The sequence below is a fragment of the Equus przewalskii genome, chromosome X (assembly GCF_037783145.1).
Source record: "Equus przewalskii isolate Varuska chromosome X, EquPr2, whole genome shotgun sequence".
Lineage (NCBI taxonomy): Eukaryota > Metazoa > Chordata > Mammalia > Perissodactyla > Equidae > Equus > Equus przewalskii.
The window spans coordinates 96,094,593-96,119,117 of record NC_091863.1 but is presented as its reverse complement, the minus strand read 5'-3'; the positions used below and the strand labels follow the sequence as shown (position 1 = coordinate 96,119,117).

The window sequence follows — 24,525 nt, the reverse complement described above, 5'->3', positions numbered from 1 at the left end:
TCCCACTCACAGCCTTGCTTCCCTCCAATCTATTATCCACACAGCAACCAGAGGGATATTTTAAAAATGAAAATCAGATTATGTCACTTCTCTGCATAAAAACCTTCAGTGACTCCCCACTGCATTTAGAATGAAATCTAACTTCTTGCTACAGCCCAAATGGCCGTCTGATCTGGCCCTCTGTCCGCCCTTGTCTCCTACACCCTCTCAGTCACTCACCACAGTCTGGCTACACTCACCTCTTTGCTGTTCACCAAGTCTTCCCCACCACCAGTACCACTTCACTTTCTGCCAGGAATGCTCTTCTCCCTAGTTCTTTGCATGGTTGGCTCATTCTCATCTTTCAGGACTCATCTCAAATGTCACCTCTCAGAGTGGCCTTCCCTGGCTCCCTGCTCTAAAATATTTCCCTCATCCTCACATAATTCTCTAGTAAAGCACCCAGTTTATTCCCTTCATAACATTACAATATATAACTACCTAGCTTATTGATTAGTTTACTTTTGTATTGACTGCCCTCACTAGAATGTAAGCTCCATGAGGGCAAGGACCTTACCTACCTCATGTTCCATTGTGTCCAGAGTGCCCAGCCCTTGTTGAATAAATGCACAAAGCCAGTCTTCTTACTCTGTTGCAATCACCTTTTGCTTGCTTCCATCTCTGTGACACTGCATATGCCCTGCCTTCAACCTGCAATGCCCTCCAACCTATTCTTGACCAACTAACATCCTCTCACTTCCTTCCAAACTCAGTTCAAGACTCATTACCTCCAAAACTCCCTGCTCGTTTCTGGCCCCCTCACCTGTTATGATCCCCTTAATCACTGACTCAGTAACTATATACATTGAGGCCCTTGGCAATCTTGTGAACAGTGGCTACCACATTATCATGCTCGTGTTTGCTTTGTAATCATAGTCATTTCATGTATGTAGGTATGTTTTGTTCCTTGAGACTGTAAGTGACTCCAGGGTCAATATTGCCTCACACTTCTTTATAATCCTCCTAAAGTACTTAGTCCAGTTTGGTGCACGCTGCCAGCCGTAAAGCAGAAAAGCAGAACACTCCCTTCATACCTCGGAGAAAATGAGCATAGCTGGGAGTTTATTTTAGGAACAGAGCTGGAGTTTTAAAGAGTTGTTCTGAAATTAGAAAAATGAGGCATATTCTTTCCCCCATTTAACTTATTGAAAGAAATAAAAATGCAGCTCAGAAAACACTCTTGTGTGGCAGCAGCAAGAGCGTAGCTATCTATTTCCTAATACTTGTGGAAGAATATACAGACGATATTAACATGATAACCTGAGGTTAGGATTTAGATTTAGTAAAAAAAAAAAAATTTTTTTTTTGCAGATTTCGGAACTTTTTAATAAGCTGTCCACCTCAAGGAAAACAGTAACAAATGTGAACTATTCACTCTGGGTAAAGAAGTTGCCACCCTCCAAACACTAACAGATTGGGCTACAGATGATGTTTGCGTGTGTGTATTAACTGCTATTCCCCATGAATCAGTCTGCTACAGCAGCTGGAAAAATGAGTGATTTGGGTATATTTCAACAGGACAAAGTTGTGAGACTTCAAAGATTTTGGCCAGTATATATTTAACCATAGTTTTATAACTCAGATTAGTAATAAATGACCAACTCATCATTTTTCTTTGGAAAATAAATTTAATAGGGAAAAATACTTTCAACATATTGAAAGCCTCTGTGTGTGTGTATATATATATATATAAATTAACAACTTAATATTAGATACTTTTTTAATGCATAGATAGGCACTATTCAAAAGTACAGTTATATAAACTTGACATAGAATCCTCAAGGTGGAACAATCTAAAATTTGATCTTTTAAAAAATCTGGTAGAGTTGATTAGCCTGAATGAAGTGTTTTTGTTCAGTTACATTATTTTTTGGTATGTGTCAAATGTTCTATTTGATCCTTTCTAGGCAACTGGGATATCTTGTGAGAATAACTCAAGTTGACTGAATAATTTATTTTCAGGGTAGGCTTGCAAAGCAAGTTAAAAAGGCAGAGGATTCAGGCCACTTGAACTGTACATGACTTCAACTGGGACAAGGTCTTTTGGAGCATAATTAAGCTGTCATGGAAAAAACTCGCTTCCAGAAACACAAGATTCTAAGGCTGGGATGCTCCAGATTTAAATAAAGAAGGATGGTTCTACGATGATAGTGATAACTTTTAAATGTTAAATGTTTTCATTTAGTTTCTGACAAGCCGTAATTTACACTGTGGTGTGTACTCAGAAGTCAGGAAAGATTATGAGTTCTAGCACGGCTGTATTGGGAAGTCTCAGGTCAAACTGAGTGAAACTAGGCTGACGTGGGATAGTGCAAGCTGTGACCCGGTGGCTGAGCTCCTCACGTGGTATCTGCTCAGCCATTTCAATGACATGCTGCTTTGAGGTGTCATGGCAATGCCCTTTCTTTGGTGCAGTGTAAATTGCACGTTTATAGTCAGAGTGTAAATTGCACATTTCATTACTGCCATAAAATCTGTTATAAAATCTGGTGGATGCCATCCTGAGACAGTCATGTTGGGAAATCTCTCCATGCTGCAGGTGTTCACAGGGACTGAGTTTGCTCCGAGATGGTGCATGGCCGAATCTTCTCATCCTAAGAGCAGCAGATAGAGGTACCCTCTTGTTGCGGCAGGCCTGCGCGGTTATGAGGCTATTTATCCGTGATTACAACATGCCTTCAGTCAGTGCACTTCTAGTTCCATTCAGTTTTAAAGAGTTGGTTTTTTAGACTTTAGTTGTCCAGTTTTGAAGAACTTCTTTAATTCCCGTAATTCCTGGGGCTTCAAACTTTGATCCACCCCTGGGGTCAATTTATAGCTCAGAGGAGACACAATGTAACCATTTTGGTAAAGACAGATTCTCTTGCAGAACTCAAAGGTGCCAAACATAACTCCAAAATATGGACCTATCTATTTAGAAAGAAAATGAAAATCATGTTAAAATCTTAAAAAGAAAATGTCAATGTGTCTGCAATCAACTTGGATGAGGGTAAACTAAGATAAAGGCTGGGGACAATACAACATAATTATTTTTGGAATTGGGGAAGATGGCAGAATGGAAGCTGGCACAGTGTGGGTTGGGGGAGAGGAATGGCCAAGTGCTTGAAGGGCATGCCCTGGGGAAGCAGGGGTCTGGATTAAGATGCACGTAGACAATCTCATACTGCCTGTCAACATATGCTTGTCTTGAGTGGAATCATTCACGTGTCAACTAGTGCAAGGTTAGTCTAGAGTTCTTAACCTTTTCTTTTGGTCCTGGAGTTCTTTGGGAATATGATGAAAGCTATGGATCCTCTCCCCAGAGAGAAGCACATATGCACATATATACACATTTTTTAATACAATTTTAAGATGGGGGGTTAGGTTCCCCTTAGGAGTCCATGAACCCTCCATGTTAGGAAACTCCACACTAAATGCTCAGCTCCTCTGGGATGGGGTATCAGAGGCCAAACACTGCACAGGGTCCCCTCTCTTCAGGGCTGACTGCCAGTCTGTAGTCATGGGCCTTGTGCTACCATCAGTGCTAGAGGGGGCATTTCCATGCAAACTGTAGGGGGGACCGGCATAGGAACAGGTAGAAGTGGAAGAGGCAGAGAAGCAGGAGAGACTGACCACCCCTTTCACCTTGAGTAAGTTGGCTGTCAATCCATTCCAGAGCCCCAGTATCCCTTGGGCCTTCACTATCTGCCGGAAGCAGTCCACTGCTCCTGAGAAATGGACATCTACTCCTCCACAGTGCGGAAGGTAGGGGCTCTGAGCCTGGCAGGAAATAGAAGATGGGATGAGATGATTTAGTCACCAGAAAATAAATGTTCTAGTCAAAGTAGCCATGGTCTCAAGTCTGGACTCCAGATGCAACGTCCTGGCCAAGAAGATGGCTAAGAATGGCTGCCACAGGGCTCTTCTTGTTCCATGGGTTCAGAATGAACATTAACATGGAGTAAAGTCATGACACTCTGTTCACATACTTGTGGTTTGCTTTGCTTGGAAGGAAGCAGCCATTTGGGACAGAGTCAACTTCACACTTAGCTTGCTTTCCAAGCTATGACCTCTGGACATGATAAACACACTCCCATGCTCTTAACTTTTTTTTTGAGGAAGATTGGCCCTGAGCTAACATCTGTGCCCATTTTCCTCTACTTTATACGTGAGGTGCTGCCATAGCATGGCTTGATGAGTGGTGAGTAGGTCTGTGCCTAGGATCCAAACCACAAACCCTGGGCTGCTGCAGTGGAGTGCGCAAACTTAACTGCCACACCACGGGGCCGGCCGCCCCTTAACCTTTTTAAAATGCCCTCCTGCTTCCTTGTCTTTACTGATCCCTTCTCTGTGAAGCTCTCAAGTGGGGGCTTCTGATTTCCCCACATCACTGATGTCCCAGGGTGGGGAGCAGAGTGATGGTGGCATTCTTCTAGCTCCCTCTTGCTGTTCCCACACTCTGACTCCTTCACTCTCATGCCAGAAGTTCTCAGCTGCGGCTCATGTCACTGAACCAAAGTCTTTGTTGCTGCTCTCATCTACTGACCTCCTGGCCACCCTTCCACATTCACTGAAGACTGTGACAACCGGTGGATCCTCCTCCCGTAGCTTCACCACCATCTTAGGGAATGCGGGCATCTATAAAGACAACCCATCCCATATGCAGTTTCCGGACCTTGACTTCAGTGATCCTCCCCTCTACACCTCTTTGGCCATCCCCAGGTACTTCATCACCACGCCCAGAACTATCCTGACTGATCACCAAAATGCCCCATATCTGAAAGTAACTTCTTTGTCCTTTAGAAAAACAATTTTATGATCAGATGAAATGACTTTTCCATAACCATCCATATACAAGATTGACACTACTCGTCCACTAGGAGGGGGACAGGCACTCATAGCTAGCTTTCAGAAATCGTCTTGGGTTTACATTAAACTAGGCACATCCTTTGGGTTGTTTCTGAGATGTCTAGTTGCAGTGGAACCAAGATATTGTATGTGGGAGAGGCAGTATAGTGTAACAGCCAGAAGAGCACTCACTCTCAAGTCGGACAGGTCGGGTTCTAGGCCTGGCTGCTTCACTTACTAGCCATGTGACCCTGGGCAACTTACCTAACCTTCTTGAGCCTCAGTTTCCTTATTTAGAAAACAGGAATAATACCTGCTTCCTGGGACTGTTGTGAGAATTAAATGGGATGTGCATGTAAAGCGCTCCGCAGTGTCAGGCACGTAGTCAGGACCAGTGAACGTGAGCCAGCATTGCTAGTACTATTATGGAGAAAGTAGTCTAAATATCAACCAAATTCCTTACCTAACTGATGAGTCCTCCACATCCATTTCTGAAATCTTACACCTCAGAACTCCTCGGACCAGTGTCCTCATCCATCTAGCTCCCTACTCCCTGACTCCCTGATTCCTGTTACTCATAATCCTCCAGATCATTAACCCCTCTAGTTACTTGTCCTCCTCTCCTTTACCTCCCAGGCCACCGGTTCCCTACTGGCTTCACGGTCCTCCTTTTTTGTGCTTGCAGCTCTTTTTTTTTTTTCTTGCTCCTACTCTCAAAATCCTTGCCCCTTGTCTTTCAGCTGATCCCCCCCCGCCAATAAACCCCTTCTCTGCTCCAAGCCACTGAAGACGAATTCACAAAGGGGCAGATCGGGACCACGGAAGCTTTGAGGTCTCCAGCCTCGGCTAGACCCTCATACTGTGAAGCAAGCCTCCAAAGCATCCTTTTTCATTCCTCACACTGGCTCTTCCAAACCTTACCACAGCCCTCGACACCCAGAACTGCACACCCATTTCCTCCACTCTAGGTGGGTGACCTCACCTCCTAGTTTGTAGTGAAAAGAGATTATACAGGGCCTCAACTTTTGCTTCTTTGCATAAACATCTTTTCTTCCTACCAGTGCTCTGGGTCTCACACCTTTGAACTCCTCTTGGGCACCTTTCCCAAGAGACCTGAATTTCCCCCTTAGCACATAAATAAACTCAAGTCCCTCACATCTTGAAAACAACTCCTGGGGCCGGTCTGGTGGTGCAGAGGTCAAGTTCGCACATTCCGCTTCTCAGCATCCCGGGGTTCACCAGTTCGGATCCCGGGTGCGGACATGGCACCACTTGGCACGCCACGCTGTGGTAGGTGTCCCACGTATAAAGTAGAGGAAGATGGGCACGGATGTTAGCTCAGGGCCAGTCTTCCTCAGCAAAAGGAGGAGGATTGGCAGCAGATGTTAGCTCAGGGCTAATCTTCCTCAAAAATACAAAAAAACAACTCCTTCCTCCAATCTTTTTTTTAAGATTTTATTTTTCCTGTTTCTCCCCAAAGCCCCTGGGTTCGTAGTTATATATATTTCTTTTTTAGTTGTGGGTCCTAGTTGTGGCATGTGGGACGCTGCCTCAGCATGGCCTGATGAGTGGTGCTGTGTCGGCGCCCAGGATCAGAATTGGCAAAACCCTGGGCTGCCGAAGCGGAGCGCGTGAACTTAACCACTCGGCCACGGGGCTGGCCCCCTTCCTTCAATCTTAACTTTGCACTTCAGATACTGCCCAATCTCTCATTCCCAAATTAACATACAGTAAAATTACCTTGTTTCGGTGTAGAGTTCTAACACATATATAGATCTTGTGTGACCACCACCACAATCAGGATACAGAAGTGCTCCATCAGCCCCCAGAATTCTGTGCTGCCCCTTTGTAGCCATGGCCTCCTCCACCCTGAGCCCGGGGCAGCTACTGATCTGTTCTCTGTCCCTATAGTTTTGCCATTTGAAATGTCATATAAATGGGAACATATAGCATGTAACCTTTTGAGACTGGCTGCTTTCACGCAGCGTAATGCCTTTGACATTCATCCATGTTGCTGTGTTCATTAACAGTTTCTTCCTTTTTATTGCCGAGTAGTAGTCATTGTATGGATGTACCACAACTTGGTTATCCCCTCTCCTGCTGATGGAAATCTCTTTCTCTTTTCATTTGCACTTCTTGAAATAGCTGTCTACTCTGGCTGACTCCACTTCTTCCCTCCTCGCTCACTGCTCTGCTCATTGCCATCTGGCATCTGTCTCCATTACTCTGCTTCACTGATTCTAGCCGGGCCTCTATCTTTTCCATGCCTTTATTTTCTTCAGAGTACTCATTGCCTTTTAATAGTTGGTATAATTATTTATTTTCTTTATTTGTCTGCTCCTACCCCTGACTAGAATTTCAGCTCTGTGGGAAAAGGGATTTTTGTCCTCCATCCAGTAAAGGGTAAACTTTTGGGTTGGGCCTTCCCTTTGAGGCACAGTAACAACGAGGCACAGATTAGAGTATCAGAAACAGAACCCAAAATGGAAAGGGCAGTCTCCAGCCTGGAGTTACAGGAGCCTTTGGTGAATCTCTTACTTAAAGGGTTTACCTTAGCACTGTTCCAACTCCGCCTCCTTTCTTACCCTCTTGATAAAGAACTGTCGCCAAACAGACATTAAGCCCCCTTTGCCCTTAGAAAGAATCTCCCTAACCACAAAACTTGAAGTTCCTCCTGCTACTCTAGGCCTGAAATATTGAAAAGAGGAGATTATGTTCATGCAGGAAATTAACCCTCTTATTCTGCTATGAGATAATATTGATTATCTTCTGCTGGTTTCCGATAAAACTGCAAAAAGCCCCGAGTCATGACTCAAGGTAATCATTTTGCAATCTGGTGCCCCCCACCACAACCAAAACAAAAAGACACTAACTGAGTTACACGAGTTATATAACAGGTCAATTATAATCAACTTGTGATGAATCAAGGGCCATTTATATTCAATCTTAGGATCTTCACAATCTTCCAAATGTCTTTACTTCATCGCCAAGCTCCCATCATTGCTCACACGAACTGTCACAGCACCTCCCTTAGTAGTCTCCTTGGGACATATATAGTTTGAGACTCCTTGCCTTCTTCCTCTACCGTCCACTCTCTACAGATTGGCGGGGGTGATAAAAAAAATCAGATCTTTTTACTCACCTGCTTAAAATATTTTAATGGGTTTATATAACACTTAGAATAAAACCTAGGGGGCTGGCCCCGTGGCTGAGTGGTTAAGTTCGCGGGCTCCGCTTCGGCGGCCCAGGGTTTCGCCGGTTCAGATCCTGGGTGTGGACATGGCACCGTTCATCAAGCCATGCTGAGGCGGCATCCCACATGGCACAACTAGAAGGACCCACAACTAAGAATACACAACTATGTACCTGGAGGCTTTGGGAGGAAAAGGAAAAATAAAATCTTTAAAAAAAAAGAAAAAAAAGAATAAAATCTAAACTTCTTACTGTTGCCTATAAGTTGTACTGGTAATGTAGTGGTAAATATTTAACAACTGGTTCTCTGGGGAAAAAAAAAGCCCTGAGTTGTAGCACTTGCTGATTTCAATGGTACGAATACTCCCACCATGGCTGATTTCAAGCTTCCAACTGTGAGCTCCCAACTTTCCTGCAATTTCACAATCGGCTCTCCTGAGCCAGCAAGAGCTGGGTCCAGCACACCACTCAAAGGCTATGGGCCCTACGTGATCTGCCCCTGCACACCTTTCCAACTTCATCTTGTGTCACTCTTGCTCATATGCCACACTTCAACTGCACTGGTCTTTTTTCTGTTCTCCCCTGCCTGATGATTTCCAAATTTCTATCTCCAGCCCCAATCTCTCCTTTGAGCCACAGGATTGCGTAAACAACTCCCTACTTGACATCTCCACCAGAAAGCTAATAAACATCTCAAGCTTTGTACTGCCCCCCAACCCTGACTGTCCTCTAGTTGTTCTCATGTCAGTAAATGGCACTGCCATTGACCTAGTTGCTCAGGCCAAAAACCTTTAGTCACCCTTTAGTCCTCTCTGTCCCTCACCTTCTATTATCTTACCTATCACCAACTGGCTCCAGTGCCTCCAAACATGCCCCAGATCTGTCCACTTTTCTTTCTTTCCACTATTATCATCGTAGTCAAAGCCACCATCATCTTTCACTTTCACTACGACTGCGTCTAGCTGGTCTACCTGCCCGTGTTCCCCACATAGCAGTCAGAATGATCTGATCAGGTTACTCCCTTGACTGCAGCTCTTCAACGGGTCCCCATTACCCTCAGGATAAAGTCCAGTCTCTTTCTTCTGGCTTACCAGGCCCTCCATGACCTGGCCTCTGCCTACTTTTCAGTCTGGTCCCTTGATACTTCCTGCCTTGTATTCTATGCTTCAGATACTTTTCAGTTCCACTGCCAGTACCTTATATCATCTCTCCCTTGAGTGGGGATCACAGTTTCCTTATCCAGCCCCTCACCTATAGTCCCTGCCCTTTCCAACCCATCCTCCACGTTGCAGGCAAGTACCATTCCAAATTCAACAGATACTCTCATTGCTTTGCTCAGAAACCTTCACCAACTCCCAATCTTCTGAAGAAAAACTTTTAGAAGAAAAGTTTTCCAAAGAAAAACGTAACAGGGGTCCGGCCCCGTGGCCCAGTGGTTAAGTTCACACGTCCTGCTTAGGCGGCCCAGGGTTTCACTGGTTTGGATCCTGGGCGCGGACATGGCACCACTCGTCAGGCCATGCTGAGGCGGCGTCCCATATGCCACAACTAGAAGGACCCACAATTAAAAATATACAACTGTGTACTGGGGGACTTTGGGGAGAAAACGGAAAAATAAAATCTTTAAAAGAAAGAAAGAAAAACTTAGAATTCAAAACCCTCTACAATTTGGCACCTACCTGTCGTTCTCAGTATTTTCTCCCATTAACCACCCTGTGATGGTTAATTTCATGTGTCAACTTGGCTAGGCCACGATACCCAGATATTTGGTCAGATATCAGTCTAAATGTTACTGTAAAGGTATTTTAAAGATGAGGTTAACATTTAAATCACTAGATTTTGAGTAAAGCAAATTACCTTTTATAATGTGGGTGGGCCTCATCAAATCAGTTGAAGGCTTTAAGAGAAAAAAGATTGAGGTCCCCTGGGGAAGAGGGAATTCTGCCAGTAGTCAGCCTGTGGACTTGAACTGCAACATCGACTTGAACTGCAACATCTCCAGCCTGCCAGCCTACCCTGCAGATTTCAGATGTGCCAGCCCTCATAACTGTGTGAGCCAATTCCTTAAAATAAATCTCTTTCTCTCTACATATATACAGTCGGCCCTCAATATCTGCGCGTTCAGCATCCCCACATCCAACCAACCACAGAAAAAAGGCCTACGATGGTTGTGTCTGTACTGAACGTGTACAGACTTTTTTTTCTTGTCATTATTCCCTAAACAATACAGTATAACAACTATTTACATAACATTTGCATTGTGGTTGGTATTATAAATAGTCTAGAGATGATTAAAGTATACGGGAGGATGTGCGTAGGTTATATGCAAACACTATGCCATTTTATATACGGGACTTGAGCATCTGCAGATTTTGGTACCTGCAGGGATCCTGGAACCAATCTCCCGCGGATACCGAGAGATGACCGTATACATCCTATGGGCTCTGTGTCTCTGAAGAACCTGACTACCACCCATCCCCACCCCAGGAACCCTACATCCAGTCATGATTATTATGTCTTGAACATAATGTATACTTTTTCTGATGGGCAAAATCCTTGTCCTTCAGGGCCAGGTCAGATGCCACGTCATCTTGAAGCTTTTATTGATTCTCTAATTGAACCTGCCTATTTCCTTGTTCCCTGTTCCCTTCTCTCCCTCCTTCCTCCCTCTCTCTCTTCTTTTCTTAAAATTTCTCTCTCTCTCGCTCTTTAAAATTCTTTCATTGTGGAAAATTTTAAACATATACAAAAGTAGAGAGGATAGTAAAGAGAACACAAATTTCCATCACCCAGCTTCTACAATTAGCAATACATGGTCAGTCTTTTTTCATCTCTACCCCCACAGCATTTCAACTCTTCTGTAAATATTTAATTATGTTTCTCTAAAATAGAATGGCTTCCTTTCTAAAATATAAAATATATTATATATTAAAAATATATAATACCATTTAGCACATCTAAAAATTTATAATTCCTTAATATCATCATGTATCCAGTCAGTGCTCACATTTCCTTGATTGCCTTATAATTATTTTATGGCTTCTTTGTTTGAATCAAGGTTCCTCCCCTGTCTGGTGCTCCCTGATCTATTTGTCCATACCTCTATTAGGCACAGTCTATCTGGTGTGAGTTATCTGGGGGCAATATCTGGGCTGGCAGCCCGCAAGCTGATGGGAGCAGGCACTAAGGTTTCCTCATTGTCCTAGCTCTTCAGGGTCTAACACCCTTCATGACACACAACAGGAACTCATTCAATGTCAAACCAAATTCCCCTCAGTATCAGTGTGACTAGTAGCTTTTCCCAACACAACTGTTTACTTGGGGCCAGGTTCAAATAAGCCACATGGACGGTCATGAAGTAAAAAATGGCCAATATTTACTGGGTGCTAGGTGTTAGGCATTACACTGAGTACTTTCCATATGCCATCTCATTGAATCCTCACAAAAGCCTCATGAAATACATAGTGCAGATGGTGCCTGACTTACGATGGTTTGACTTAGGATTTTTTGACTTTGTGATGGTGCAAAAGCAATATGCATTCAGTGGAAACTGTACTTCGAATTCTGAAGTTTATTCTTTTCCTGGGCTAGTGATATGTATACGATCCTCTCTCGTGATGCTGGGCAGCGACAGTGAGCACAGCTGCCAGCGAGCCATGCGGTCAAGAGAGTAAACTACTGATAGATACCCTGACAGCCATTCCGGACCCAGACAGCCCTTCTGTTTTTCACTTTCAGTACAGTACTCAATAAATTGCATGAGATATTCAACACTTTATTATAAAACAGGCTTTGTGTTGGATGCTTTTGCCTCACTACAGGCTAATGTAAGTGTTGCGAGCACGTTTAAGGTAGGCTAGGCTAAGATATGGTGTTCCGTAGCTTAGATGTAGTAGATACATTTTCTTTTTGTTTTATTTAAGATTTTACTTTTCCTTTTTCTCCCCAAATTCCCCCAGCACATAGTTGTATAGTTTTAGTTGTCGGTCCTTCTAGTTGTGGCATGTGGGACGCCACCTCAGCATGGCCTGATGAGCAGTGCCATCTCTGCGCCCAGGATCCGAACCGGTGAAACCCTGGGCCGCCGTAGCGGAGCGTGCAAACTTAACCACTCGGCCACGGGGCAGGCCTTGAGATACATTTTTGACTTATGATACTTTCAGCTTAGGATGAGTTTATCGGGACGTAACCCCATCATAAGTCAAGGAAGATCTGTATTATCTTATTAGCCCTATTTTATAGATGACCAAATGGAGTCTGTGAAAGGATAAATGTCCAAAATCACAGAACATAAGAGACAAAACATCAACTTGAACCTGGGTCTGTTTGACTCAGAATCAAGCTCTGCCCCACTAAACTACGCTGTCTCCTCCTGATGCCCAGGGCTGAGAATACTATCTTAGCCCTTGACAGACTTGTTAGCACACATCGTCACTGAATGTGGCTGCCACAGCATGTATGCTGAATGAATTCTTTATGTGAAGGCTGGAGCTCGTGGTGTGGTATGAATAAACGCCTTTCCAAGTGTCATACTAAACAGATATCCAGAACGCAAAGGCAAGCACATATTGCTGATTGCCCCCTGCTATGGACTGAATGTTTGTGTGCCCCCAAAATTCATATTGAAACCCTAACCCCCAGTGTATGGTATTTGGAGGTGATTAGGTCATGATGGTGGAGCCCTCATGAATGGGATTAGTGCCCTTATAAGGAAAGATGCACCAGAGAGATGATCTCTCTCACTCCACCATGTGAGGAGGCAAGAAGGTGGCTGTTTGCAAACCAGGAAGCAGGCGCTCACCAGACACCGAATCTGCTGGCACCTTGATCTTGCCTTCCCAGCCTCCAGAACTGTGAGAAATAAGCGTTTGCTGTTTAAGCCCCGCAGCCTGTGGCAGTCTGTTCTAGCAGCCTGAACTAAGATATACCCAAAGGAAGAAGGAATGGTAAGGCTATATACCAGTGCTTCTCAACTCTTAGCTGCATGTTAGACTAACCAGGGAAGCTTTTCCGAACCATCAATAATTGGGATCTACCCCTAGAGATCATGATTTAACTGACTTAGGGTGAGGTCCGCATGCCAGCATTTTCGGCAAGCTCCTCAAGTGATTCTGCTGTGCAGACGGGGTTGAGGATCACCGGTGAAGGCCCTCCACAGCACAGAGCAGCTCAGGGCTCAGACCTAAGTCCACCGGCCTGCTGCTGACGCTGGGAGTGCCTGGGGAAAGCATGTGGGTCCTGAAGCCAGACTGCTTGGACTGAGTCCCCACTCTGCCACTCACTAGCTCTGTGACCTTGAGCAAATGCCTTGACCTTTCTGAGCTTCAATTTCATCATCTGTAAAATGGGGTAATAATACTACTTACCTTATAGTATTGTTGTCAAAATTAAATGAAATCCATGTAAAGTGCTTAGAACAGCATTTGACATATAGCAAGCACTATATAAGTAATCACTATTATTAATATCATTATTATTTATTATCTAAACTTAGAGAAGAGACAAGTCTGCTGAAGACTAAACCAACACACTAGACTGGAATGCTAGACTACCATTTGCCCAAACTGTATCTTACTAGTAAAGAGAAGGCCATCAATCACAAGGACCTGAACATACATCCTCCCTCCACACAAACCCAGGCAACCATCCCGTAGCTGTCTAGTTCAGATCCACAGCTCCCAGGATGGTTATGCTGCATTTTACAGCATGGCATCATCTGAAAAAAGCCAGAGGAGCCAGGTCCTAGTCCTGGCTCTGCCGCTATCTGTATAACCTTGACCAAGTCCTTTAGTTCTTTGAACCTGAGTTTCCTCACGTGTCAAGTGAGGAGACTGGAACTTAACTGACCTTGAAGGCCCTTTCTTGCTCCTATAATCCAGGCTGCTGGTCCTACTCCATGCTCCTTCCCGCCTCTAGGACTTCAAACTTGCCTAGCTAGTTCTCTCTTAGTGATCAGAATAAACATCACTTCCTCAAAAAGTCCTCTCCGATCCCCAGACTAAGTCAGGAGCCTAATAAACACTTTCGGTCACCCTGTGCTTCTCCTTCATGGCACGTGACGCAGTTTGTAATGATCTAATGTATAATTATGTGTACTCCCCCGACACACCCCACCTCCCGGACTGTAAATACCATGAGGGTAGTGACCATGTCTGTCTTGTTTGTGGTTTTACCCCCAAAGCCTACCAACATGCCTGTATGGGCTTAGTACGTATTGAAGGAAAGAAGGAATAAACTTGCAGGAAGCGAAAATGAAAGACAGATACTTCAAAGCAAAGCACTTGATTGTTTCCTTGATAAACTCCACACAGGCCTTCCAACAGAGGTGACATTTTAGGTTATTCATTCTTTCCATGAGGACTGAAATAATTAAACAATATGTATAAAGATGTAAAACTCCTATACCCTTTGGCCAAAGAAATCCTACTTCTAGGAATTTATTCTACAGATTGATTTGCCCATGTGGGAAATGATGTATGTTCTAAGAATTTTTGTTGCAGCATTGTTAGTAACAGCAGACAATTGAAAATAATCTAAATGTCCACCAATAGGGGGCTAAAGACATCATACATCGTACTATGGAAGACCGTGTCAGTATTGAGAAATATGTGGCAGCTCCATCTGGGCTGATATGGTGCCATCTCCAAGGTACATTTTTAGATGAAGAAAAGGTGCTAAGAGTATACGTAGTATGTGCTGATTATCTAAACACAAAAAGAACGTAAATGCATGTTTATGCGTATCTTTGCATAGATCATCTTTGGAAAGATACAGGTGAGGAACTGGAAACAGTGTTGTCCCTGCAGAACTGGGAGGCCAAGGGACAAAGGTTGGAGAAGACTTACTTTTCAACACATATACTCTGCACATTTTGGCTGTTGTATCATGTGCATGTGTTATCTATGCAAAAGGTAGACTATTTAATTTTAAAAGAGTGTTAATCAAGAAAATGAGAAGAAAAGCCAGAGACTGGGAGAATGTTTGCTAAAGACACGTCTGATGAAGGACCATTATTCAAAATATACAAAGAACTCTGAAAACTCAATAATAAGAAAACAAACAACCTTATTAAAAAATGGGCCAAAGACATTAACAGACACCTCACCAAAGAAGATATACAGGTGGCAAATAAACATGAAAAGATGCTCCACATCATATGTTATCCGGGACATGACACACCTATTAGAATGGGTAAAATCCAGAACACTGACAACACCAAATGCTGATGAGGATGAGGAGCAACAGGAACTCTTATCCATTCCTGGTGGGAATGCAAAATGGTACAGCCATGTTGGAAAACAGTTTAGCAGTTTCTTACAAAACTAGATATACTATTACCATATGATCCAGCAACTCTGCTTGTTGGTATTTACCCAAAGGAGTTGAGAACTTATGTCCACACAAAAACCTGCACACGGATGTTTACAACAGCTTTGTTCATAATTGCCAAAACCTGGAAGCAACCAAGATATCCTTCAGTAGGTGAATGGATAAATAAACTGGTACATCCAGACAATGCAATATTATTCAGCGCTAAAAAGAAATGAGCTATCAAGCCATGAAAAAACATGGAGGACTCTTTTAATGCATATTTTTAAGTGAAAGAAGCCAATCTGAAAAGCCTACATACTGTATGATTCCAACTATATGACATTCTGGAAAAGGCAAAACTGTGGAGACAGTGAAAGGATCAGTGGTTGCCAGGGGTTGGCGGAGGGGGAGAGAATGAACATGCGGAGCACAGAGGATTCTTAGGGCAGTGAAAATGCTCTGTATGATATTGTAATGATGGACACACGTCATTATACGTTTGTGCAAACCCATAGAATATAAACACCAAGAGCAAACCGTAAGGTAACCTATGGACTTTGGGTAATTACGATGTGTCAATGTAGGTTCATCAATTGTTAACAACTGTACCACTCTGGTGGGGGGTGTTCATAGTGGGGAATATGGGAGTGTGGGGGCCGGGGGTATATGGGAAATCTCTGTATCTTCCTCTCAATTTTGCTGTGAACCTAACACTGCCCGAAAAATAAAGTCTTAATTTAAAAAGGAGCATTTAAAAGGAGAGAAAAGAAAGAAAAGGAAAAAAAAAAAGAGTCTGCTAGTTGGAGCAAAGAGGAGCTTAGAACCTTTCACTTGTAATTTGGAAACAACTTTTATCTTCTATAGATTATATAGGACACAACCTGAAGACAAAGCTGTCCAATTCCCAAGCCACCCGAGGACATATACGCGTGGAAGGCAGTTGTAGTGATGAGGATCAAGGCTGCCCCAGGGAGGGAAGCCCAAGATGACCTGCCCTACATACCCACACCGATCTATATCATCCTCCGGGAAGCATAGGATGTCCTGACCTGATCTGATCTGATTCTTATCTGAAGTTATAGGACCACCCAATAACCAGACCCCACCCACCTGCACTGATACCATTTTAATGATTTTTTTCATGATATTTCCTTTGTCTTGTAAAGAAATAACTCACACACCTATGCCTTATAAATTTAGCTCTAACCCTCAACACATTGCAGCTCTTACTGCCCATGGGTCCTGTCCCCATGCCTGCAGCTCTTCACTGCCCATGGGTCCTGTCCCCATGCTATTCCATGTTATCCTCTGAATAAAAGAGCACTACTGCCAGAACTTGAGAGTCCAAGAAACCTTTCTTTCAACTCCTTGACTCACCGAGCCCACATCAGTAGTATGAGGTTTTTGTTTTTTGGCAAATCCCCAATAATCAAACAAAAAAAAGCCAATGGTATTGGAGTAAAAAGACTTTTATATCCTGTGAACCCCATGGCCCAAGTTTCTCTTGGCAGAGCCAGGTCCTCAAGAGCCCGTCCTCATACAGCTGGGGAGCACCCCGACTATGCAGTGGGGATGTCCGCACAAGTGGGGGTAGGCAGCTGCCCCCAGCATGGCACGCCTACAAGCTACCCTCCATCCCGGCCGCAGTGCATGCCTCACGTTTCAGCAGCCGGACAGGGGATCAACTAGCTGCTCAGAAAGCCTGCGATAACAGTGGGGGAAGCGAGCACATGGACAGCAGGTTAGTATTCTGCTTGGAAAGAGAGAAGAAAAACAGTCAGTTCCTGTGTGCCGATTGGGGGTGGGGTGGGAGTGGGGAAACCAAAGTGCAGCTGGGCCAGACTAGAGAAAGCAATTGAGATGCAAGTGAGCAGAGCTGCCTAGGCGGGGGCCATGTGAGCGCATGCAGAGCAGCAGCAGCCGGAAGAGCCAACTTTTAGTGTCACCTTGATTGGGAGTGAGAGTAGGTAGGAAGGGTGAGGAAAAAGATTTGGAAGATGACAATTTTCAGAAAGCTAGAAATATACAGATATAAATGCAGTACTTGCATATGGTGGCCTCTAGGTAAATGCTTGTTAAACTAGCCCAACAAATGAATAATTAACTCTCCTACCATCCCTGCTTACCATTATCTATAGAGATCAAGGGTCTTTTGAGGTTTTGTGATGCTAGCTCATTTGTGTGTTTATAGCAATCATAGGAAACAGAGAAACACACCTGGACTGGCTTTTATAGTTCTAATCAGGCCTTCGATGCCTTGCATAGATTCTGAAGAGATGCTTCAAGAACAATAAAAACAGCACCTCGCCTTTATTGAGCATCATGTGCCTGGCTCCGTATCTGCATTAACCCAATGCAATTTTCTATACGGGTACGTGAGCTAGGCACTGTGCTTGTCCCCAGGTTTGACAGATGAGGAAGATGAGGCTCGGAGAGGTTCATGCAGACTTAAGGGGCAAGGCTGGCGCCCAAAGCCCACACTTTGACCACTGAGCTGGTCTGCCCACTAAAGCTTTAAGATGAACACAGCTGTCAAAAACAAGCAAGCCACAGTTATGTGGGAAAAGGGTGACAATTGGTGGTGTGTTTCTACAGCTGGCTGGAGGCCAGCGGAGGGGGTGAGCCAACTCCAGTCTTCATCGTCTCCTGACAGCAGGAGCTGCAGGTGACTGCTCCCAGTGGTGCGTCTTTCCTGGCTGACAGCAGGCCTTTTCTGGAACGTTCCTTTCCCTTTCCCTACTCTCTCTTCACCCCCACTCTGGAGGTGAGGTGGGCATGGGGAGGGGGGAGCTCCTCTCTTAGCTCCTGTTACTGTTTAGCTGGAGCTCAAAGAAGCCTGCTTAGCACAGGGTGGCCATTTTGATTCCCAGACTTATCTCTGCAAAGGAGTAAGCCGGCTCAGGCCAGGAGAGAAGGGCAGAGCGATTTTACAATGAGTGGAATTAGGAAGGCTCCTCCCTACTCCCTCCTTGCCTGCCCTCCAGGGACAGGACGTCTTGTTTCCATGATCAACAACTGCCATCCCTAAAGAATTCAGGGCACTCTATAGCTTTGAAAAAACAAAGGGGAGAGTTTTCTGTTCCTACACCTCAACAACGATGCTCAGACAAAGCCCCCTCACCTAAGGGATGTCCAGACATCTACCTGGATCCAAAGGCGTCCTTTTTCCTCAGACTGCCAAGGCAATGCTACTGACTTAGGCAGAAGAAGTTAGTCCCCAAGGGGGCCAGACCCCAAAGTAAGACGACAGAAAGCAGCGAGTTGACAATGCAACAAACTAAAGGTAACGTTCCCGTCTTCTCCCGCTACCCTGAGAGCTTAGAACTCAGCAGTGTTTGGACTTCAGGACAGGTAAGCTGGCTCTGTGGGAAAACAGAGCTCTGTTCCTACCGAGAGTCGCCACTATGTCATCCAAGAAATGTTGAACTAGGCAGGAAACCGGAACTCTGTTTGCAGTTCCTAGCCGGTGTGGTGATGACAACTTACTTTCGCCTCCTGGGGCTTTGTGCCTGCTCTCCTGGGGCCCAGAGAGCCAGTGGGGCTTTCTTCCCAATGCCTCTGAGCAGCAGTGGCCAGGCTGTGGTCAGCTGATGGCCGGCCAAAGGTCTGTGGCTGCCCAGTGATCTATGCTCCTCATTCCAATCGGCTGGCTTCAAGTCTTCCATTGCTAGGATGCCAGGGACTAAAGCGAGCCCCCGGACAGCCTGGCTTTCCAAAGATTTCTTTCCCCTGGCCAAAGCCAGGGCTTTGCCTGTCTGTTTCTCAGCTTGCACACTATTGTTTTGTCGACTGCTCTTGCTCTGAGACTGTGAGCTCCCAATTCCCAAGGTTACGTCTCCCTCTCCCTCAACCTCTACTCCCACACGGGGGGCAAGGGAACTGACAAAACAAATTAACCATTACCTAGCATCTGGGAGCAAGCCCCTGTACTCGCGGAGGATAAAGCATGGGCCTGAAGAAGGTGAGACCTGGGGTCAGTCACAGCCCCAGCACTGGCTAGCCATGCGACTGCTGGGCAAGTTACTTACCCTCTCTGTGCCTCATTTACTCCTCTAGAAAATAGGAATAATAACAGTGCTTGTTTCCTAGGGTCGATAAAAAGGATGAAATGGGAAAATAAACGACCTTGTCCATGTTAAATGACCAATAAATGGTAACTATTATTATATTATTACAATTTCTTAATTCCTGGGAAGGCTTTCCTTTCGTTACCTCCTCCTGACATATTTTGTCCCCACCCTGACCCCTGACAAAAGCCTCCCCACCAAAGGAGAGCACAGATTTAGACCCGTTTATTTACATCAGTCACATTTACGGAATTCAACAATCTAACAAATACAAATTCTATGACACTCTGATTTGTCAAGCACTTCCAGGCACCATACAAAGTGGTGAGAGGTTGCAATGAAGCGGGGGTGCACACCAAAACCGTGTCAAGGCCGTTAGACTCTGCCTTTCAGCATATTTGCTTATCTTGAAATGGTGACAGCCATTTGCACCGAGATACCCAGAACCCAACTGCTAAGGTAGGAGATGGAAGATAGTGCATTATCGGATCGAGGATTAGAGGCCTCTGTAGATAGGGGGCGCACAGAGGTTTCCTTAGGGCAGGCTCTTCTTCCCTTCAGCATGGGTAAGGACAAGCACAGACTTGGAGCTCACCCACTGGCAGTTAAGGTTCAATTCTGTACTCACAGTGAGATCTCATAAGGTGGGCCTGAACTTCATTCATTTCTTAACAAGTATCACGTGCCTGCTACACGAGGCTACACGCTGTGGGGATGTACGAATGTGTAGTACATGCATCCCAAAGGCAGAGAGCTCGCAGGCTAGAGGAAATAATGGACACAGAAGATTATAACACAAGGAAGCATGTGACACGGGCATAAGAGAGCTACAGCGAGAGTGAGCCAAGGACCTTGAGAACAGGAAGACTCCTGCTTGAGGAGGCGGGAGAAGACTTCAGGAGGTGGCTTTGACAGGGTGGAGATGCAGAGCAACGGTACAGAGATGGGAGAAGGTGGGGCAGGGAGAGAAATGCAATGGAAAATAAACTGGCTGGATCAGCCGGCACACATAGGCTAACAGCACCATTTAAAAGGGGTTATTCACCCACAAAGCTCTTGGAACAAAATAACTATGCCCTTGGAGGCGGGGTGGGGGTGACAGTGAAAACATCGCATCTGCAATTATTGACAGAGAACATGTTAGTTAATATGGATTCTCCTGCGCAGAATCAACTCCGAAGGGGTCTGGAACACCCCCACTGTGGTTCTACAAAGGTGAAACACCCGCCTTCATCCACCAAGATGCGTTAGGTGTTTTAGGGTTGGGAAAAGCCAACCTATTTATCAAACAAAAGCAGCAGATATGTGCTATTGTAGGTCAGAAGAGACAGCCACCACTGAGGCAAATCTCAGTTGAGCCTTTAAGGAGATGGAGATAGACGCTCCAGGCCGGAGGTGACTGGAATGGGAAATACCTTACTCTTTAGGGGAATGGGGGCGGGGGACTGAGAAGATCATTTTGATTGATTTGGAGGCTTGAATAGAGCAGAGGTGAAAAAACAGGCGTGTTTTGTTCAGTCCAGGCAGGATTTAACAATTTTTATTTGCCGACTTTGAAAAATTGGGAGATTTTACATAAAATCTGGATTTTAGGCTCCCTTGAAAGCTGGGCCCACGTTTCTAAATAGTACCCATCCTTCGCAGAGGATGAACTTGCCACAGCCTCCACTGGCTCACTTTATTCCTTTCTGCTATTCCTATTGAGATGCTGATCACATTTTGTAAGCACAGTGCTGTTAGTTCTCCAGAATGCTTTTGAAAGCCATGATGGCTCAGAATGCATTTGAAAGCTTTTGCTTTAGGGGATGAGTGTATGTTATCTGGGTTTCCCTACTTTCTCTTTTTTGTGTTACTTCCAAGTTCCTGCTGGCATTTGAGTTTGCAACTCCTGATACACAGGGTCCCTGTGCAACAAGAGCGGCAAAGTCGGGAAGGGCAGCATGCCAGGCCAAGGGGCTCAGCCTTTATTCTCTAAGGGCAATAAAGGACACACACAGGCAGACTTTAAGAAAATTAATCTGGCAGAAGCCCATGGGCCTGGCTGAAGGGAACCGAAATGAATATTGACCCTGGAGATAAGCTACCAAATTTTAAATCTCAGCTCAGGTCTTGGGCAAGCTACAGAATCTTTCAGTGCCTTGTTTTTCTCATCTGTAAAATGGGCTTGATGAGAACGGTACCTACCTTGTAGGGCTGTTGTAAGGATCACATGAGATAACGAGCACAAAGCCCTTAGCACAGCGCCTGGTACATCAGTGCTCAATGCTGATGATCATTTTTAGAGTGAATCCTGGAGACTACTTAGAGGATTATTGCTATAGTAGCCTAGGTCTGAGCTGATAAGGTCCCAGATTAGGGCAGGGACAATGACAAAAAGATGAATGTAGGGTCCTTAGGAATGAAGAACCAAATGGGCTCAAGGTTGACTGGGGGAAGAGGAAGAGTCAAAGCCAACTTCTGGATTTCCAGCCTGAGTACCTGCGAGACGGATGATATTGAAATGGAGGGCTCAGGGATGAAAGTTTCAGGGGAAAGAGAATTCAGTTTGATATATATTAAGTCAGAGGTGACAGTGGAGAGGTGATAGCCAAATGGTAATGTCTAGCAGGCAATGAGAAGTCTGGGACCAGGGCTCGGGAAATGTGGGTCAGGGCTGAAGATGTGGATTTGAGCAGGAGAAACCTCGAGAGCGGAGGGGGGCTCTGGGAGGGAGGGCATGAAGCAACAGTGTCCAGTTCAGCAAAGGCAGCCGGAGGTGTTCAGCATCTCTGTTTGAACAGGCTGGGGCCCCTCTTCCCTCACGGACTAACCGTGTGTATTCTGCTCAGTCAGCTGTGCCACCTGGATACACCTTTGTCCTTCATCTTCTGTGCTTTCAGTTCCAATGCTGACCTGGCCTGATCCTGCTTGCCTTGTGAGCCTTGATGGGGTCAAAGTCCCCTGGGGTATAAAGCAACAGGCTGGCACTTGGTTTTATATTTGATGAAATGGAGATACGTAATATGGGCAACAGAGGAGGGTGTCAGGTAGAGTTGTGGGGGGACCAAGCTTGCGCCTGGTGCCTCTCTCCTCATCCTCTCAGAAGGCCCACTAGGTTCCAAGGCTCCCACGTTCTCAGCTGCTCCCTGGATTTCCAGGGCAGCTTATTTCCCTCTCTCTTCCACATGCACCTGTCCAGAGACCCATTTGCTCAGGAGTCCCTGGTCCTTTTTAGGGGCCCACAGATGAATCAGACAAATTAATCTCCATCAATATTTTACCTTTCCTACTTGTTCTCTCAATACACTCAGTGCTGCCAGCTTCTTCGGGCCCAGGCTCTGGAACAGGTGTGGGAGATGGATACAAAGGTGAAAAGGCCAGGCCGTGCCTGGAAGAGCTTGAGCTAAAAACTCACTGAAGTGGGGCACTGGGGATTTCAGGCAGGGTAGTCTTGGTGTCCGTGAAAGTGCACCAGGTGGGGGGCACCTCATGCCCTTTGTGCAGAGAGCTGACCCATCCCCCTTCCCACCAGAAACCTTTCCATCAAAACATGCACATGCATAATTTATTTACCTCTCCATTCTCTAGCATGCCAGCCAGGAGCCAGGGCAAGAAAGAGAGAAAGGAATAAAATGAGTGTAAGCACGGTGAAGGAAGGGCTCAGCTGGTTAAACAAGACTTCTGGTTATTATCATTAGCGTTCAAGAGAGTTCCAACCTGATGTGGCATTAAATGGGCAGATTGTGTGTGTGTGTGTCTGGATAAAAGCATATTAGGAGAACAAGACATTCAAAGTGGCCAGCCAGTGTGGGCGTTGAGAAAACTCCCTGTCCAGCTGGTTATCTAACAGATACCCGACGTTGATTTGCTTCCTGACATGCAATGCCCCAAAGGAAAGCCAAGGGAATGCAAATAGTACCATTAAGTGTGTCCAGGTCAGAGCAGCCTGGCTGCCCTGCAAGGCTCCCTCATTGCAAATTCTGCTGGTGAACCTCGTCTGCTCCCAGGGGAGGAGACTATTAGGACTCTCCTTGGAGAATTTGGATTGTGTGCTTTGTAGGAAAAAGCAACAACTACAACAGAATTTAGGTTAGCCTATTGTTTCTAGGCTCCTTGTCCTCCAAACTGAAGACGTATTTTGAGTATGGATTAGTAGGTCGTTAACCAGACAGAGATCACTAGCTGCAAGGCTCTGATACCCTCAGCTAGAGCTCAGATACCCTCCATTTACCGCAGCGACATCTAATGGCCAAAGAAAGCAATGCATGCTTGCATTTAAAAGCAGTCTGTGGTTCTCTGTTGGGGGATAATTTTTTTTTAAGTAGGATGGACAAGGTGTTACTATGTTTATTAACCCCTGTAAAATAATACTTTGACGGAAACTCTAAGAATTTACTTCCTATATCTTTGGATGACATTTATGATGTTATTCATAACTGGACGCTGATCACATTTTATGAAACCCACACAATTACCTCTTTGGATTTTGTTTTTACAACCGTCATGACTTTGAATTCATTTTAAAGCTTCTTGTTGAAGCTCTGTGTATGCATTATCCAGAAGCTTTCCAGACAAGGGAGATTATCAAGTTTACCCCCAAATATCTACTTCTAGTGTATCCGACCCCGGTTTATAGTAGAATGTTGTGATAAGTATATATTCTAGAGCAGAAGGCTGTGATGGATAGATTCCCCCAGAGGAGGTCATTGTGCTAGCTCTCAAGTGGAGAAAGGAAAGCTAAAAGTTTATGGAAAGGACTAAAACCCCCACTCTCACAGTTAGATGTCATTGAATTTCATCTGAAACCCTTTGTGATTTATAATAAGAAATATATATTTGGTCTTTGCCCCCATTTCTGGCAAGGAAAACACTTAGAATTTCCTAAGTGATAAGAGTGATAAAGCTGTCTTGATATTCATAACAAACCCTTGCCAATCACACCCGAGTTTACATTAATACGATGACCTTTGGAAAGCACTTAAGGGTGGAGCTGGTTGCCAGGGGAACCAACCATGCCTTTGGAGGGTTGGAACTTTCAGTCCTACCTTCTATAAAGACCCAAAATTTTGCACAAGGTTCAAACAGCTTCCAGGTTGGTGAACCAGAACGC

At 45.0% G+C, this 24,525-nt stretch overlaps 1 protein-coding gene across 2 annotated transcripts in view; it reads right to left on the bottom strand.

Annotated features, from left to right (window-relative positions):
• Positions 1-1,647: 1,647 nt before the first annotated feature.
• SLC25A43 (solute carrier family 25 member 43) overlaps positions 1,648-24,525 on the bottom strand; it is a 37,685-nt gene continuing 14,807 nt past the window's right edge. For both annotated transcript variants that reach the window (XM_070606029.1, XM_070606028.1), the window contains exons 4-5: positions 3,664-3,798; positions 1,648-2,949 (exon numbers count right to left, since the gene is read on the bottom strand). In XM_070606029.1, the coding sequence (XP_070462130.1) occupies positions 2,749-2,949; positions 3,664-3,798 (336 nt within the window). In that variant the 3' untranslated portion in view covers positions 1,648-2,748. The remainder of the gene's footprint in view (positions 2,950-3,663; positions 3,799-24,525) is intronic.